Source organism: Eurypyga helias, unplaced genomic scaffold, assembly GCF_000690775.1.
Source record: "Eurypyga helias isolate BGI_N326 unplaced genomic scaffold, ASM69077v1 scaffold8533, whole genome shotgun sequence".
Taxonomy (NCBI): Eukaryota; Metazoa; Chordata; class Aves; order Eurypygiformes; family Eurypygidae; genus Eurypyga; species Eurypyga helias.
The window spans coordinates 1-18,347 of NW_010239207.1; the positions used below are offsets into that span (position 1 = coordinate 1).

An 18,347-nucleotide genomic window follows, 5' to 3' on the forward strand; every position below is an offset into this window, starting at 1 on the left:
CCGCCTGTCGGTGTTGATAATAAATCCGGGAGCGCTTCTGCCGGTGTAAACTCGGGCCAGGTGGGGTTACGCTGTTTGTGGTGAAAAGTTAAACTTGTTCCTAAACGTGCCCCGGCCTTGCCCTTTCCTGCCCGCGGAGAAGGAAGCTTTGCCTCGCGGGCTCCGTGGCGAGATGTGCGCGGAGCACCTTGTGAGCCCCTGTTTCTCTCTCGTTGCGGCCAGCTTGGCTCCCAGATGGCCAATTCCCTCAACGGTCGGAACCCGCGCAAGGGACGGATCCTGGGCTTCATCGATGCCATTCAGGATGCCGTGGGCCCCCCCAAGCAGGCAGCTGCCGACCGCAGGACTGTGGAGAAGACCTGGAAGCTCATGGACAAGGTGGTGAGTGTCCGCCTGCCTCCGCGGAGGCGCGCACGGGGAAGGATGGGGCTGTGTAAGTACGCGGGGGGGGACGGTGTCTCCGTGCGGCTCCGACCGCGCTGCTGCTCTGTGCCTCGGGAGTGAGGGGACTTAGTTTAGCTTATTTAAGAGCTATTAGTCTGTCTTCTTTTTTTTTTTTCCCTTGTGGCCTCTGGCTATGTTTTTTTTTTAATCTTGGTTTTCGGAGGGAAAACAAATGTGTGTGTTTGCCTTAGGCTATTGTTATTTTCAGATCCTTTAAAATGACTCAAACTTGAAGAGCTGTCCTAAGGAAAAGCTGCTTAACTTAGACTTGTAATCACATATTCTGTGTGTTTCGTGTGGGATCACATTGCTAGTCTGCGAACAAGACCTCTGAAGTAGGAAACTTCGGCTGAGCTAATTGTGCTGTGAGACATTCTGGTGATGGCAACGTAGATACGTTTGTGCTTTTAGGAATGTGCGTGGGGACTGGGGGATGTCACTCTTGTCAGTTTAGTAAACAGATTAGTATGGCATGCCTAACTCTTAAGGGTGTGTTCTGCATTTTAATGATTTTTAAGTACTTCTACTCTTCATTTTGAAACTAGAAATACACTGTACTGAAACTCATTTTTCAGGAAGTGGGGGGATAGACCATAGTTTTTTTAAATCTTATAGTTATCTGCACCAGCCTGATACATTTTGTTTAGTATTATGCAAAATGACAGCTAGTTTGATGAGATTAGTTGGAAGAGTTCCTTACCAGTGTTAGGACCAGTTTGATTATACCACAGATAACCATTCAGGTGGTGGAGGCCCTCCGTTCTGCAAATGTGGTGATACTTGAGAGTTTCCTCTTGAAATTACTGGGGAGTGAGGATTACTACCTGTTAGCCTTTGGTCTGTATGGCAAGGGAGTTACCAGTTTTTAACTCTGTCATTCTTCATAAATTAGAGTAACTCTTTGCTTTCCTTGGGGCTCTTGTAAAATGCGGATGTTTAACATTTCTTAAAGTTTGTAAGTTGTTATGTGGTGGACATAACTTCATGTTATATGCCTTGGAAAGTGGCAATTTCAAAGTATTTGGTTAAGTCCTTTTATACTCTCCTTTTTAATGCTCCAAGAATAGCATCTGTATTTCCACCTCAATTTCTGGAGATGATGATAAACTTAAAACCAAGCCTCGATAGAAATGGTTATTATCACAAAGACTTTGTTGACATTTCCCTGTTAATGATCAGGATGCTGTAAACAGGAGCAGCATGTAATAAGAACTTTAAGTATAAATACTTGGAAGCAGGAACTCTTCAGTAGAAGGAAGTTTTTGACTTGGAAACCAGGTTTGTCATTGTTGAAACCACGTGGGGAATGTACACCTTAATTTCACCCTGTGTCAGGCCACTTACAAATCTGTATGGTAAGGCTGTCCCCTGGTTGGTTTGTGTATTCATGGTTACTAGAAAATCTTAACCCCACTGCTTGGGCTTGTGGATTGTATTTACTCAGCTAATACAGGGTAACTCTGTGTGTAACTGTTACAGCAGAACATTGAACAGCCAGTAAGGCCTGTTCCACAGAAGTCACTGGAAAGGCTGGATATTGTGCGGTGCTTCCTTTTTCATTTTACTGGATAAGTGTCCTCAATTTGGATCTTTAATGCATCCTCTTTAAGCTGCTCTCAGTTAATCAAGTTTTATTTCCAAATTATATTAAAGTATACCAGACAGGGTGATGTCACAGAGTGAGAATGCTGTAGCTTGCTGCTTCAGTTTTTAACATTTGGTGCTTATAGTGGAAGGATGTGTTTAAGCAAATTTAATATGTTGGCAAACACATTAACAAGTCTCTCAGCCTCATGTGGCAGTAGGCGCAGGAAGGTCATTTTCTCCTCTGCCTAGATCAAAACCAGGGATTAAAATCAGAAATAGAAACCTGCTCAATTTGACTGTTGTTTCAAATCCCATTTCTGGAGTTTGTCCTCCAGCTGATTCCTGTGGTGGGTCACTGATCAAATTAATACCTAGTGAAAGGTGGTAGGCTCTGCAAAGTCGGTGGGGTGACACCCATGATAAGATTGTGGCATTGAGGTCTATTTTGCTTGTTGTAATAACAGTCATTATCCTTGTTTATTCTTTAACTACAAAAGCTGTGGTAACCATCTTTTTGCTGCAGTGAGGTAGCTAAAGTTTTCTCCCATTCTAAAGATATAAGGGAAAGGGAGAATGGAAACAAAGCTAAGCTATTATCTTGACCAAAGGATGAAAAAAGAGTGGCCTTAAAAACTAGGGGCAGAGCTCAATAGTTCATGGTTTATGTTTCTTTCTTAAAACTGCCATTCTTTACCTTTCCTTCATTTCTTTCTCTAATTTCCTCCTTTGGCAGATTAGACTTCTGTATGAATAATTTTTATTCAACTATAAGGGATTAACCAATACTACAACTATTGCTACTCTGTAAGAACTATACTATGAGAGTGGTTTTGTGGTGTGTGTAAAAGTTTTGGCTACTTAGATACTGTGCATGCTTCTCTGTGTAGAATTGGTTGTACATCATGCTTAGGAGTTGTTCAGATTTCATGGTAATGTTTCTTTTTCATGGGCTAATGCTTTGGCTGTTAGAATAGGCAGAGGTTGCAGTTCTGCTTTAGTGTCTTCCCTTCAAACTTCTGTTACTAGTTTGAAAAAACCAAGGGTTTTGAAAGAGTTCCTTAGGAGACCAGAACTTTGAGACAGTGCTCCTGGTTAGAGCTCTGTTTGGAAAAGTTACTGTAAGCAACGTACTTTCAGGGAATCAGAAAAAAAAATTCTTGTTCTAAGTAATCAGTGAATGCAAAATGTTACCTGTCTCTCTTATATGTGTATCTTCCTGTGTGTACTTCATCCCCTGGGATCTGTAGTTTTTGAGGTTTACTCGTATGTCTTTTTTTATATGAATTTACAATACTAACTGCATTTTTAAAGAGGCATCAGCTATTAGCAGCCATATTCAATTTCCTTGCTGCTTTTCTCATGGGTAAGCAGTAGCTTTACCATCAAGAACCAAAAATATTTTGGTTAATTCCTTTGCAATGCAAAGAATAATATTCCTCTTATGGGTTGGAAGGCTAGCCCTGCTTTCCAGTGCATTGTGTAAGAAAGTTGACCGTGTATCTTTGAACTTCTAGCAAGCGAACTATGGCTTTTAAAACACGATGTGTATTTTAGAAATTTCATATCCTATAAATAAATGAAAAAATAACACTTAACAAGTAACTCAAGTCTTCTTTTAAACTATGCATAAATTGCATGGGATTTTTTTCTCTGAGATTCTAAACCTAATGATTTTAAAACCTAGAAACTAGCCGTGTATTATTATTAAAGGATAACGGTTATCTTGAACAACTTTGGGAGAGAATGCCTATTATGTAAACATGGGAGTAGTTCAGTTAATTTTTACTGCTTGGGCTCTTTAGATTTGGCAGTACTGTTGTGCACACTTTACTGTTGTGGTTTTCAAGCTGATAAAATCGTGACACGTTCTGAACAGGATTTTTTTTTAAAATGGGAATATTCCAGCAACTCACAATCACTTTTCAGTACTCTTATTGGGCCTGAAAATAATTCTGTTTTCTGCTGTGAATGTTAACAATATTGTCTAAACTGTTTGGGTGCTCTGTCATGGCCCACCCAGTTGTTTGACAATATAAATGGGGATGGCAATTTGTTTTGCTATTTAGTAGTTACCTAAGAGCAAATTAGAGCTGTTGACTGAGTGAGTAAAAGCTGTACTACCTCTGTAACTTAGTAATGTGGTTTTCTTTAACATTTGTCAGTATCCAAGTTTTCAACAGTGTCTATATGAGTATACAGAGCACAGCAGTTGAAACTGTGTGTGCTGTTGGTTACCCTTTGCAACATCTCTTTTTTTCTAGTCCGAAGAAAGCATAAATGACCCTCCAAAGTCAGCTGTCCTTGTGCTTATGTAGCATCAGCATCATTATTGCTTATTCCTCCAGTTTGGAAGCATATGGCACAGTTGCAGTGCGATAGCTGTTGAACAAGCACCTACTGTATCTTCAGCTGAAAGGGCGGTGATCAATCACCTCTACTTACATTTTGACAAGAAGGGTTCTTTCGGAAAGGAAGCTCATCTTTCTGTGGAAAACAAAATGCATGGATTTAATGTAATTTCTGGCAGAGGGGCATATAGCGAAGGAGCACCATGTTCAGATTCCATCCATTTTCCTGATTAGCCCCTCCCTGGTTAAGTTCTTCAGAATTCAATGTTGGTATTGTTGTGTGTGTGGGGTTTCTGGAGAATTGTTATGGTATCTTAGTGCAGAGCTACCTTTACGCTGTGTTGTGTCAGTGGCTGACTTTTTTTGCCCTGGGTAATGGAAGATGCCAGTTCAGTAGACGGTTTTGAACTGTAATTTTGGAAGTGTGTGAGCACTCATGCTCTGATTGTTCTGGTCCATTCACTGCCGCTGAAAACAGTGTTTAGCGGATGTCCCACTCATGAGATACTTACTCTGGTTTAGTTGTGTTACTTTCCTTGTATTGTCTTTGAGTAGCATTAGGTGTTTAAACAGATTGTGTTAGGGCTGCTATGCTTTGCTTGAATAAAAGTTCTTTTGTCAAAGCAGTCTAGGGCTTTCAACTTTATTGTTTGCTTTAAAAACTGAATAGAAGATAACAGTTTTCTGTAAGAAATTAATTGTCTAAATTCAATAGGTATCTCTTACTCTAGTCTCTGAAGATGCTGTGAAGTAATGTCTTATAATTTAAGTCAAATATCTTCAAAAATGTTACGAGCAGTGGGGGAGGGGAGAGAGTGGAGAGGGGAGAAGAGGGAATTGGTGTTTTTTTTCCATAGACACTAGACTAAGCTTGTCTGGAAGTTCCTGAATTAACTGTTTCAGAATCATTCTGGTAGATCAGGGTGATGCCTTAGAGTGTGATTCTGATTGTGAAGAACTATTGGTTCTGTGATTCTGGAGTAAATACTTGGATTTACCCTAAGTGAGGTAGTGAAAAGGAGCTTAGCTTTGTCTCAGTTTATCTCAGTGAGAAGAGACATTTCTTACTAACTTGCTGACTGACTGCTTTTCATTTTTTAGACTGAAGGCTTGCTAAATATATACATGTTTACTTCCAGTCATAACAATACACAAATCACACAGTGATATGATTCATGTCCGCTCCTCAAGTGTTGGTGAGGGTTGCTTTGTAAAGTGCAATATGGAGATCTTTATTTTTGGTTGCCTTTTTTTCTTTTCTGTTTGTTTTGTTTTGCTTTGAGTCCTGTTTTCTTTTGAGGAAAGGTATGTGGGACATTTCTGGTGCATTGGTGAATCTTTTGCGTCAGCCGATGTCATTTCTTAGTGCTTACTTCTAATTGTGAACCGCTGTGGTACGTGTCAGGACATCCTGACTCTGAAAACCATATGGTTTACCAGCCATCTCTTTACAAACTCACTTCCTTTGGACTGAAACCTTGTGTATGCTGTAAAGTGAGGAAAGTCTTGTACTGCTTCACTGGGTCACTGACTTGAACTAAATCTTGGCATTTTTTCAAGGAGAATGCATTAGACTACTTGAGTTGTACTGTAGCATTTTTTGTATGACTTTCTTACAGGCTGGTTCTGGAGTTGAAGGTTCTAGCAATGTGCTGTGTTTATCTCTCTAAAATTCAGCAGAAGGTGAAGCCTTGTAAACCATAATGACCACAAGATCCTGTTTTGATGTGTATGACTGTATGTAATGACACTGGACACTTTCTAGAACATCTGAAAGAGAAACTAATTCTTCTTTATAACTGGATGTTCTTTTTATGTAGTTGAATGGACCAACTGTTGAGTGAAAATACACCAACCAGCATAAGAAATTTGCTTTTTTCCTGTTTTTATATTTTTAATGATATTTTTCCTGCTTTTATATTTTTAATGTATGAGAAAACCACTTACTCTGCATATTGGCACATCTCATCGAAAAGACGAATTCAGATGGAGAATGAATTCTTTGATTATGAGATTTAAGTTAGGATAAATAAGCATTTCAGAATGATTGCAGCCTTCTCTGCTTGTGGTCTGCCTTCATTGCTGACTTTTCCCCTGAAGTTTTTTCCTCTTTTCAGCTGTTTTTTTTTTTTTTTCTTGTGCTTGTTGCTCCAGAATTTGTAATGCCTAACCAGTGATACCGATTTATGTCATCTGTAGTTGGCTTTGGGAGAATGTCAATCTCGTTTCATGTTTTCACTAAATCAGAAGTCACAGAGAACAGAAGTTCAGATGAAAAATGTCTGTTTTTCATAAGGTTTTCACTTCTGTCTTTGGGATTCCACTTCTGACTTCTACAAAAAAAAAAAATCATGTATGTCTCTGCATGGATGATCTTTAGATCTGTCTACACACGTAAAATGCTTTGCTTATGTTTCTGAAATCTCCTTAAAGAATTCTAGCTGTCAACATCATCATAACCAAAAGAAAATGGTTAATCTCCCTCATATGCGTCTCTTGTTAGTCCCTTTCTTGATCTTCTGGGGTGATAGCATCATCCTGCCTTCACTCAGGCAACTCCTTTACTTGAACTGCTCTTTTAAAAATTGTGTCTGAATCTTTGATTAAGATGTGATTCACAGACAAGTACAACCTTCTGCATCAGTCCATGCAGTTGCTGTTTTGTGTATCAGTAAGTTCAGGTTTGCTTTTCTGACCTTGAAAGACTGCCATCATATCCAACCTTTATTCTTTGAGAATGCTGCTGCAGGCGTCTCCTAACCCATGACTCTGGACCGTGTTGTCATTTATTTTATCCTGGTAACCTTCTCTTTATCACATGAAATATAAACCAGTTATTTTCCGTTTCAAATTCTCTTGCTGTCTCACTTTTTGCAGTTATGGATTGCAGTTCGAGACTTCATCACCTGATGAAGAGATGACCGAACATCTTCATGCTTTCTTTTATTTTTTTGTTTCTTTCCAGCTTCTTCCTCAACTTAGGAGAAATTCCTTTATGAGCCACTGAATTATTTTAGATCTTGCCTTGAAACTTTTCTCTGCTGTTTATATGGTGGTGTGCTCATGTACTCCTATTTGCCTGCACTCATCTGCTGTCGTTTTGTTTCCTACTGAGGTGGTCATTTTCTCTGTGTGAAGGCCTGTCCTGCAGCACATCAGAAGGGTTTCTGGTCTTTCGTTGGTCTAGTAGGTGAAAGAATAATAGAAATTACTAAAGTGACAGTGGATCAGTGAAATGAGGCGAGCTGTTGCAAATGTCATGTTTTAAAGACACTGCGTCAGTAGCAGTGATGAGTTTTCATTCTTATCATGGTGCTAGACTTCTTTTTTTTAAAACTTGATCGTGCCTGACTTTTGTCCACTCCTCTGTCTCCACTTTTCTAACTATGACCCCAGTTACCTAAATCTAATTGCCTCGTGTGTTTTTGCATGTATGTTTTGGGGAGGAAAAACCAACAGTTACGCGTTTGCTTTGCTCTTCATGGTGCATGAGGATTTGCTAGTGGCAGCAGTCTTAAGCCACTGAATGGTGTAAATCTAGAAATCGAAGGAGGGCTTAGCAATAGCAATACAGCTTTGAGTTCAGAGAGGTGAATGTTACAGGATACAAGTTTGTTCCCCTTCCTGCCCCAGAAATGCTCAAGACTGCACTTTTTGAAGTTGATGTGTTAGTAGGAATAGAAGTCTGCTCTCAGCAGTATTAAGATGTTTTTACGGCCTCGTTAGTTACTTCAGAAGAATGTCAAAGTCACTAATATATAATGTGGCGATCTCCAAATGATACCCATAAAACTTTATACCACATGGACTTAATTCTTTTGTAAGTATTTGCATATGTACAGCTCTGCACACATGTCTAGAATGTGTCCCTCTGCAGTGGTTTAGCAGAGTGTGGATAGCTCAGTGCAATAGCACTCAAAAACTACCCATTAGTTTCGATCACTCTTGCTTTCTAGTACAGGACGTTACAGAATGGACTACCAGAGCATTTAGGTAGCCAGGAGATAGTTACTCTAAGTTTGTGTAAGTTCAGGAAACAAAAGCAGTACCACCTTCTTCCAGAAAAGTTTCCAGTGGAGACTAGATTCAAATAGAGGTGTGCAATCCATCTGAGGCTTATTCTTTTAAGTAATGTATATATATAAAATTAATTTTTGTGCCATATAGGAACATGATTATTCCAAGTCCATTGAGATGTTATCTTCTGTTAGAACCATGAACTGGAAAACATTGACTTTATAATGTTTTGTTTCCTGCTTTATGATACCTGTTTGTGAGTGACTTAATTTCTGTCGTAGCCTGTAGCTTTTGAACCATGACAACATTCAGACCATTTTTGTATGTGTAGACCTCTCAGACTTTAAATTCCTATAGGTTCTAGGAAGTTACATTGTTGGATAGAGACAAGAGAGTGCCAGGAGATGACAAGATAATTTATAGTGTCAGTTCCTAATATACATTTAAACATCCGTAAGGAAGTTCACCTGGAGCAAACAGGTCTGTTTGAAACTACTGCTCTTGGCATCAGTTACATACTGTCTTGATAATATGCTCCTTAGTATGTATTAGGCAGGCAAAGACATTCTTACCTTAAAAGCAAACCCCAAACTCTGTAAGTAAGCTTGTTTGCTTTTTATAGCTATGATGGGAATGAGTTAGATTTTACACCCTTTGACACTAGAGACTATGTTGGGATTTCATGGAACATGAATCAAGTAGGATTTAGTTCTTTTTGCCTGTAGGTTAGAGAAGTCTGCTTACACCTATTAATATTAAGATGTCAGATCAGTTTTTGCCCCAACCTGTTACTTTTCTTTTACATGCTCTTTTTTTTTTTTTTTTTTTTGCTGATAGGTAAGGTTGTGCCAAAACCCAAAGCTTCAACTCAAGAACAGCCCACCTTACATACTTGACATTTTACCTGACACTTATCAACATTTGCGACTTATACTGAGCAAATATGATGACAACCAGAAACTTGCACAACTCAGTGAGAATGAATATTTTAAAATCTACATTGACAGTCTCATGAAAAAATCGAAACGGGCTATAAGACTCTTCAAAGAAGGAAAGGAAAGAATGTATGAGGAGCAGTCACAGGACAGGTAAGTGAAATATTTAAATATGAAGTAGATTGTCTGGCCTGTCTGCATTCTTAACACTCTGTCTGCAGCCATTGTGTTGTGGCTTTTTAATTATTTGAAAAGCAGAAGTACTTATTGTTTGGATTCATTGACCCTGCAGGTCAATCAGTAATTTGCTGGATTTGTTACACCGTGTGCTCTTATCTGTCACTTGGTGACCTTTAAAACCAAGTGCATTTCCTTCATAAAACATTAATTTCATTGTAATTACTTGTTCACAGGGTCTTACAATATGTAGTTCTTCCTCCTGGTAGAGAGAGATTGACTGTTACTTGGATTGAGCTTGACCTCCCTACCTCAGTTCTTAAAACTGTGGGAGCCATGATGGATGTTGACTTACAGCTTTCACGAGTGATGAAATGGAGCAAAGCAATATCCACATTTCTGAGATACTGTGTGATGATAACACAAGGTGATGGAAATGTTAGTTTGCTGCTGAGAAGACTTTTCAGAAACCTAATGTATTCCTGATTTGCAGTGGTTCAGTTTTAATAGTGGGGCTTAATGCCCACTTTACGTGTAGTCTTGGTGGTGGGTGATTTGATTTTACTACCTATTATTGTAAGAATGATGTTTCGAGAAAACCTTGTTCTTGCAGTTTTGTGTCGGGAAGGGGTACAGCAGCGTTGTGGCAATTGGACTCTGCCATGTGTGGTCTATCTTTAAATCTAATCAAACAAAAGATACGGTGCTGTTTCCAGAGTCTCCCCTTTTTAAAGGAGATAGTGGGGAACAGGAGGTAGAGAGGAAGTGAAGGGAGGATTGAATCCCTGCCATTCTGTCTGCACCTGAGCTCAGTGGCAGGGCTGTGGTATAGTTTTACAGCTGGTGTAAGTATTGGTAAAAGCAGTGAAGTATCTACAGTCTTGTAAATGTCACTGGTGTTGTGCTTGATCTACACATGTGTTCCTCCCAGATATTTGGCAATAATTACAGCAATTCAAGATACTGTGCAGGTCTCCTGTGCGTGACAGAGGGTCTGAAGCTTGCTTAATGTTTAAGGATTTTTTTTTTTTTAAGTACTTAAAGACTGCCCAATTGTGAATCCATTTGCAGCAACTTGCCTAGGAGGAGCAAAATACACAGTTGGAATCATTTTAGTGATGGGTAAAGACTTTGATGAATGTTTTTTGTGTTTGAATTCGTAAGTATGTAAAGGAACGTTTTCACTGTAGAAGTGTTCTTACCAGAACCTTGGAAGAGTTATTCAGCACTGAGCCTCTGGGTTCTTTTTTTTATATCCCATTTGTTGTATGCACAGAAGTCATTGTGTTGCAAAGGAAATAAGTACTTTTTATGGCAAGGGAAATTTGACATAAATGGTTGCATTATGTAAACAGGTTTTATTTTGACTTCCCTATGTTGTATGAAGCCCAGATTTACTTACAGCTTTGCTTACAGTTAGCATTAAATTAAAGCCAGTTTGTGTCACTTTCTCAGTCTGCTCTATGCTCTGTACAGTCAAACCGTCTTAGTAATGGTATCGGGTTGCTAGAGTTGTTCTTTCCAATTACCCACTTCACTTCCTGCATAAGGCTTAACAGTGGTGATATAAGGATGTCTCTGTCTGAAGCAAACAGTTTCTGAAGAAGGTGCAGTTAGCATATTTACTGTCATTTATTTGGGCCGTTCTTGTGGGATGATTGGAAAGGAAGGGTTTTAAAACAACAATGAAGTGCACTGGATCACAATAACTACTTAAGTTAGTAGTTATTGTACTTGTATTTCAGAAGGTGAGAACAATATTATTTTGCCTGACCAATGGAGTTTGAAGCTTGAGGAAGGGGGTGCAATAGAAATGTTTCTCCTGTGCTAAAATTGTTAGTAGTGTTTCCTGTACAAACTGTATTCTGACATACAGCAAGAATGCTTAAATAACAACAAAAAAAGTGTGCAAGTATTGTCCAACAATTCATGCCACTGTAAGTTAAAGTCTACATCTTTGTGACGTCAGTGCATCCTCTTTCATCTACTGGTGATGTTTTATCTGTATGTGTGTCCTAGTTTTAAAGTTGGATTAATGTACACCTTTCTCCTGAGCCCTATGACAAGGTACCTGTTTGCTCTGCAGTGCTTCAGCATACTTAATCCTGTTAATTCTCGCTAAGTTAGTAAAAGGAGCTGTTAATGTTTTTAGCTTATTGGCATCCAAATGTGCCTGCTTTAATCTAAGTACGCTGTTTTTTAGTGTTATAATGCCAAACATTGGAGTGATTGTCTAAATGAAGTGTTTCTGAAGGTGTTTCTAAAATGACTGTAAAATTGAAGTATAGTCAGTTTTAAAAAAGGCAAGTCAAAAGCCTCTCTGACAACTAGCCAGTTTCAGTGGTTTGCAATCTTACATTTCTGTTTTGTTTTCTGTTAGTATCTCTGTGGTTTCTGGATAAAAGGTCATCATGAAAAAGAGAAACAGGCTGCACTTGGAAGCATTCTGTACATATATTTGGTATACTTCTAACATGTTAGGGTTGTTCAATACATTTTGTTTAGGTACATTTAGGAACCAGTGGCAATATACATGTGATTTTTTGTCTGATGACACCAAAATTACTCTGTTGTGAAGAATTTGTCATGAATTTTAGTTCTCAAAGATCCTGTGGATGAAACAAGATAGCAAATCGGTCAGATCATGGCTACATTATGGTGGTGTTGGCTCTCTTATCCTGTGTTCCGTGTCAAACACCTATGATAGCTGTTTAAGATTAGATGGTGCTGTCATTCTGTACTTCTTGGGGTAAGCCTTGCTAAGCAGAGAAAATGTGGCTTACAAGTTTGTTTGTTGTGTATGAATTGCATCTACCTTCTGGGTATGGTGTCTAGTATAAAATTCTGTCCTCTCGTGGTCCCCTTGATGAAGTAAGAGATAATGTTCTATAAATTCTGTAAGCTGTACTAGACGTAGGCTGTTGTTTTTCTGTGCATGATTTTTTTTTTTTAGGTTGTTGCAGAATTTACTCTTTAAAGGATATTAACAGGCTTATTAAAATTACTGGTTCAGGTGCATCTGCTCTTCTAAAAAGGCTTCCTGTGTCTTTGAGGATATGGCATTTTTGGGTGTGGGATTTTTTTTTTCTTTGTTGTTTATTGGAAAGCAGACTAAAGCTGGAAGGCATCATTTCTGTGAAGTCCAAACTTCCTTTTGACTTGCTGCATTCCAGAATTATGCATCCAGAAAAAATAAAAGCTTTGTAGGCTGGCAGTTTTTTCAGACAAGTATGTTAGCCAGGTGTAGAAATCAAGCACATAAGTTACAATAAGAACTATAGAGGAGGAATGAAGGGGCAATGGGGAGATTACATTTGGGTTCATTCAAGATGCTGGACAGTAGTCTTCATGGCTAACAGCTGGTTCTTAGTAATGGAGACAAGTGTGAGCTTGCCTGTGCTTATCTGTAAATCTTGTCCTTGGAAGAATGCATCTTGAGATGGAACTTGTGCATTGTCTGTTTTGAATATTGCATGCCTTCTGCTATGTGCTCTTTATATGAGGAGAAGAAGAAAAGTATAAAACTAGAGTGTATAGTGATTTTTAATAATCTCTTAAATGCTGCTTGGTTTGGCCAAAATTAGTTGGCTACTTGATTTTAAGTGGTGTTGCAGAAGTTGAAAGGTGGGTATTTCCTAAGTAGTGGGCAGTACAGATAAAGATGGCAAGAGGAGAAGGGCTGAGGTTGTTTCGGGGTCGATGTAGAAAGGGGTGTGCATGTAGGCAAAGTTAGAGCCAGGGAGGTCCTTCAGGATGACCGCAAACCTGTTCCTGTACTGAAAGTCTCGCTAAATTCTTTCGCACACCTGGTCATTTGGCGTCTTGATTTAAATTGCATGCTTCTAGATTTTACAGGTTGCTTAATGACTTTGTTAGTGCAGAATTCTTCTATTCTCTAGATCTTCTAGGGAGGTCTTACACCTCTGGTTCACGTGATAGATCAGGTTCTCCTTTGCCACTGTTGATGTTGGGTAGTGAGTTTATAAAATACTCCATTTCCCTTCCTTCAGTCTCTGCTGACAACTGAGGTCAGTTAAGGTTCTTGAATCAAGTCCCTGAGCTGGCACGTGACAGCACACAGCATTCTCGGTAGAGACCTTTCTGCTGCTGAAATTTCTGGCCCGTTCCCTCCTTAATCTTAAAAATACGGGCTTGATAAGAACCTACAGAGGTAAGCCTCAGGATGGGCTTCAGTTATGTCAGCTACCAGGCAGCAACAGCCATTTGTGTGCTTCTGCCCTGTGGTGAGTGAGAGGTAGCTTATCTTGCTGCCCGGAATTCCCTCATGTAGTACCACAGGCTTGCCGTTTACGGGAAGTTAGGAAGTTTATAACTTAGCTAGCCATGTAACTCGTCTATGTCTCCAGACAGAGCAGATTTTGTTGATGAAGAGAAGGATCAGGAAGAGTGTATTTTTAATTCAGGATGATTTCATTTGGACAAGTTACGATTGTTTTGGCTGATGGTTTTCTTGTTTGACAAATAGAATGCACAGGTTCAGAAAAGAATGTTAATGGCTCTTTTCATAGAGCCAGGTTTGGCTGTTGCTTAATGTCACATAGATAACTCGGTAACTGTAGGATCGTGAGGATGGCAACCTTTACCAAAGTGGATTGGATTTGAAGTTGTGACCTGGTGGTGAATGTTACTGGCTCCTTAAAATCTTGTGATTTGTCCTCTTTTCCAAGCACGTTACATAGGTTTTGGTCTTCAGTAAATTCTGAGCTGAACAGTTAGGCTTTACGTAGCATAAATCCGTGATCTGTAAACCCCTATATTTTAGCTATGTCAGTGTGTTTTAGAGATCAAATGTTGACTGCTTTATTCTAATCTTGCTGAATTGAGACAAAGGAATCTAGTATTTGTCCTTTCCTCTATTATTTATTTACCTGTATTTTTAGATGGTTCTTTCACTAGGTTTTTATTAAAAGAAGCTGCATTACTCTGCTGAAAGGCTACTGCAATGTTGACTCATTGCTTGAACTCCTGTGCTGTCCCTAGGAAAAAAGAGGACACTTCTCTTTCAATGTATAACCCATAACATGGTAATTGAGAAAGAGCTAGGCTACAATAAATAATCTCAGATAAAGAGGCTTTTTCTGAGGGAAGAGAGATTGTGAGACTAACTGGATGGGGTTGCATGGGAGAAGGAGATGCAATGAAATTTTTTTTTTTTTTGGGGGGGAAGCTTTTATGTTATGGTGAGAATTTCCACCCTCATCCCGGACCTGTTCTTTAGATGTGATGTAAAACCAGATGTGAATCAAAACAGTTTTAAGAAGCCCTTTGGTGTACCTAAACAACAGAGTAACTGAGCTTTAGTGCGAATTCAGCGAAGCACAAGCCATTTGCTATTTTTGGTTCTAGTCTAAATTAAACAAGGAATGTTACGCAAACACGCGTTTCAGACAAAGGGACTCTTGTTGCAGAGGGCAGGTGAGAACACGTGGAGGTTACAAATGGTAGGGCAGTGTTATGACAGCTTGTTCTCAACACAAATGCAAACAGGATATGTGACTGCAGTTGTTCTAAGGCAATACTTAAATTTTTAGATGTTTTTGATCCTCTTCACTGCTTGGGGGGGAGGGTATTACCAAATGAGAACAAAGGAAGAATTAGTACCAAAATAACTTAAAGGCAACTATTTATTCAGATTGCAGAGGAAGACAAGGATTTTAAAACCACAGAAGATCCTAAATGAAAAAATAATGGCTTGTGAGTTCTTATTATTGATTTAGATCCTCGATTCATATCTAGTTTTGTAGACAAGGGGTAATGCGTGCACTTTGTCTTTTGCTTTTTACTTTGTTATCAAATCAGGCAGCACTTTCTGTGTTAGTGCAAGGTCTATTGCAAACATTTTCTTAAAAGTAATGTGCTGTTGACAGTCACATCTGAGCAGAGTTCAGCTGGTTGTGAGGGAGCACACAGTCTGATTCCTGCCTTGCTGTACTTCATATAATCACTTAAACCTGTAAAAAGTGTATATGACAGTGTTGTCAAGTTAAGATGCCATAACATTTATACCCACTTTGTGCAGCTGAGTAAGCTCTCAAAAAGCAGAAAGTCATGGGGAATCCATCCTCAAGACTTTCCATGTGTTGTATATTAATTTCTTTTGAGATACAGCCAATGACCATTCTACTACTAGGATTATACAATGAGGCTGATGCAGTATCTATGCTGATGTAGTTTTTTACATTGTTCCGTTTCAGCTTTAGAAGGTAATATAGGATGACAAAATGGGTTGGGAAGAATAGGCAGTTTCCTGAAAATACAGTAGTCTTGGTGACAGAGGTGTGGATATACTCCTATCTGATTGGGCAGTGAGGATACTGGGACTCGTTTCTGCTTTGTAACAGCTCAGTGTCTCACCTCCCTTCACCATACATGTCTGCATGGTCTGCAGGGAACAGCCGTGCTTCCGGAGGCAGGCTGTGACTGCCAGCTATGGATGGAGCTATATGCTATGGTATGGGAAAGTCCAGCTGATCATACCAAGGTAGCAGCTTTGGCATCTTCCCGAGGAACAGGCAGCACCCACTCCTAAACGCACAGCACTGGCTCTTTCACGTGTAGAAAGGGGGGCTCCTGTCATGGACCTGTGGGGTCTTTGTCATTCACTCTTCAAGGTGTGGCTTCTTTTTAGGAAATCTGGTCTTTGCTTCCCCGTGTTAGAAGTATTCATTCAGTGGTTAGGTGTTTTGTTTTACGGTGCCTTCCATGCTAGCCTTTGGATGGCAGCTGCTTATTATGCAAGAAGCAGCACAGGGAAAGCTTTTGGAAGAAAGTGTCCACTTTTACAAAATGTATGTCTAAATATATACACATATTTTAATTTCAGGTTATAAAAATAAATGGTTTCCTTTCCCTAATGTTCTGTGGCATTGTTTTTCATTAAAAATTAGAAACATGGAAGACTAAAAATCTGCTTTTATCATATAAAGAAAAGAAAGTTGAGAACGATCACTTTAAGTCGTACACTTGCTGAATAGAAGCAGCAGCTCTTTTGCCTGTCTTTGAAAGTAAAGTGAAGCCAGTTTTTATAAGCAGACATGCTGTAGTGATATTTTTTTAATCTGAAAAATGCTTGATCAAAAATCAGGCTGGAAGACATGCTTGCTATGTACATAAACCTTTAGTAAAGAAAGTTTCATTTAACTATGCAGAGTGGTAAATAACCTTAATCTGAAAAGGGGTGAAATTATGTTTTGAATAACACAGTTTGACTGGATTCAGAACAAATGAGACAGAAGGAGGTATTGATGGAGATGAAAATGGATGGAAATACCACTAATAATTTAATGAATTTTTAAATATTTTGTAATCATTTGACATGAAAAAGCTTCTCTTGTTCCTATTCTATTCTTTGGTTCAATATGAAGTGAATTTACTTTAGTCATCTTAAAAATGGCACAAAAGAGTTAGTGTAATTATTTATTAAGTTGCATACAGAGTACCTTCTATGCTTGGGGTTTTATCCATGGCTGCACATTCGCGAGTTAATTTTGTCTTTACAGATTATACAATAATACAAAGCATGCTCTAGTGTGAGGCAAAGCTTTAATATGATTAATTGATATTGGAGGCACAAGGATTATTAGTTCACAAAGTCGGTTGGCTGTTGTCTGTGTAAAACAGTTTTGCTACTGGTAAGATTAATGTGTTGACATGTTAGTTAGTTTTTTTTCTTTATATTGCCCAGTTCCAAATGATTTAACATATGTTTTCTGAGAACCAACTCAGGAATATCATTTGCATGATTTGAAAGGAAATGTGATATTTATTTAAAAGACCACGTGCTATGAATGCAACTATACAAATTAAACAAAAATCCAAACAAACAGGAGAAATAGCACACAGAAAGGAACAGCACTAAACTGTGTCTGAAAAGAAGCGTAAACTTAACACAAATGAAAAAGAAATCAGTAAGTGATCTTCTGTGAGGAATAAAACTGAGCAACCAGGCAGGTGACTGTCATCGCTATCTCATTTGTAATGTAGATGAATAATACATCTTGGATTTTTCTTTTTTGAGTGCAACCAAGGTAGAGCTAAAGGATTTATTACTGAAACTATTTTAGTATTTGTCTCTAGCATGTGATAAAACATTGTGTGTGTTCACCATAGCATGCTCAGATTTCCCACATCGGAATTACAGAACTGGCCTGTTTTGTAATGTACTTGCAAAGATCTTGACAGATCAGAACTTCAGTGGACAAACAATTGTTAGTTCATTTCAGTAATAATTGGTCATAATAGTTGTGACTTCACTGTTTTTCTCTATGCCTGATGTAAAGGTAGATGTAACTGTGATACAACACAGTAAACTCAAGGAGAAACATGAAAGTAGCAGATATGTAAGAAACAAACATTTTTGGGATATATAATGAAAGATTATAATCAACATTAACACACTGATTGAGCTAAATAATTTCTGTGTGAGTAAGGTTGCTGTGGTCTCCCTGTAAGAGGATCTCTTGTAGCAGGACTTTCAATTTTTATTCTGGAATGGTCCGGCAGCACAGATGTAATTTCAGCATAATATCTGATGTGTTGTATGTATCAGGACTCTGTTGTGAACATATACAGCCCAACCGATGAGTTGGTCCTCTACTGTTACTAGCTGATCCTTTGGCAAGCTCTGTGAACGTACAGCAGGAGAAAAGTTGGGAAAAGTAATTAAATTTAATTTCTTTTTTCTCTCTATTTGATAGCATTGTGGGAGAGTTCACAAAACAATGTCTTCCTCTTCCCTAGTGAAACTATATGGCTTTGAGATTTAAAGCAACAATAAATAGGTAAATGATTCCTGTCTTCTGTAGCAAAAAGGCACGTG

The 18,347-nt window shown here is 38.7% G+C and overlaps 1 protein-coding gene across 1 annotated transcript in view; it reads left to right on the top strand.

The window, feature by feature from the left end:
* The first annotated feature begins 234 nt into the window (after positions 1 to 234).
* The window catches only part of CBLB (Cbl proto-oncogene B, E3 ubiquitin protein ligase), a 127,540-nt gene continuing 109,427 nt past the window's right edge, over positions 235 to 18,347 (top strand). Inside the window, exons 1-2 of the mRNA XM_010148061.1 lie at positions 235 to 381; positions 9,234 to 9,484. Coding sequence (XP_010146363.1) covers positions 235 to 381; positions 9,234 to 9,484 — 398 coding nt within the window. The remainder of the gene's footprint in view (positions 382 to 9,233; positions 9,485 to 18,347) is intronic.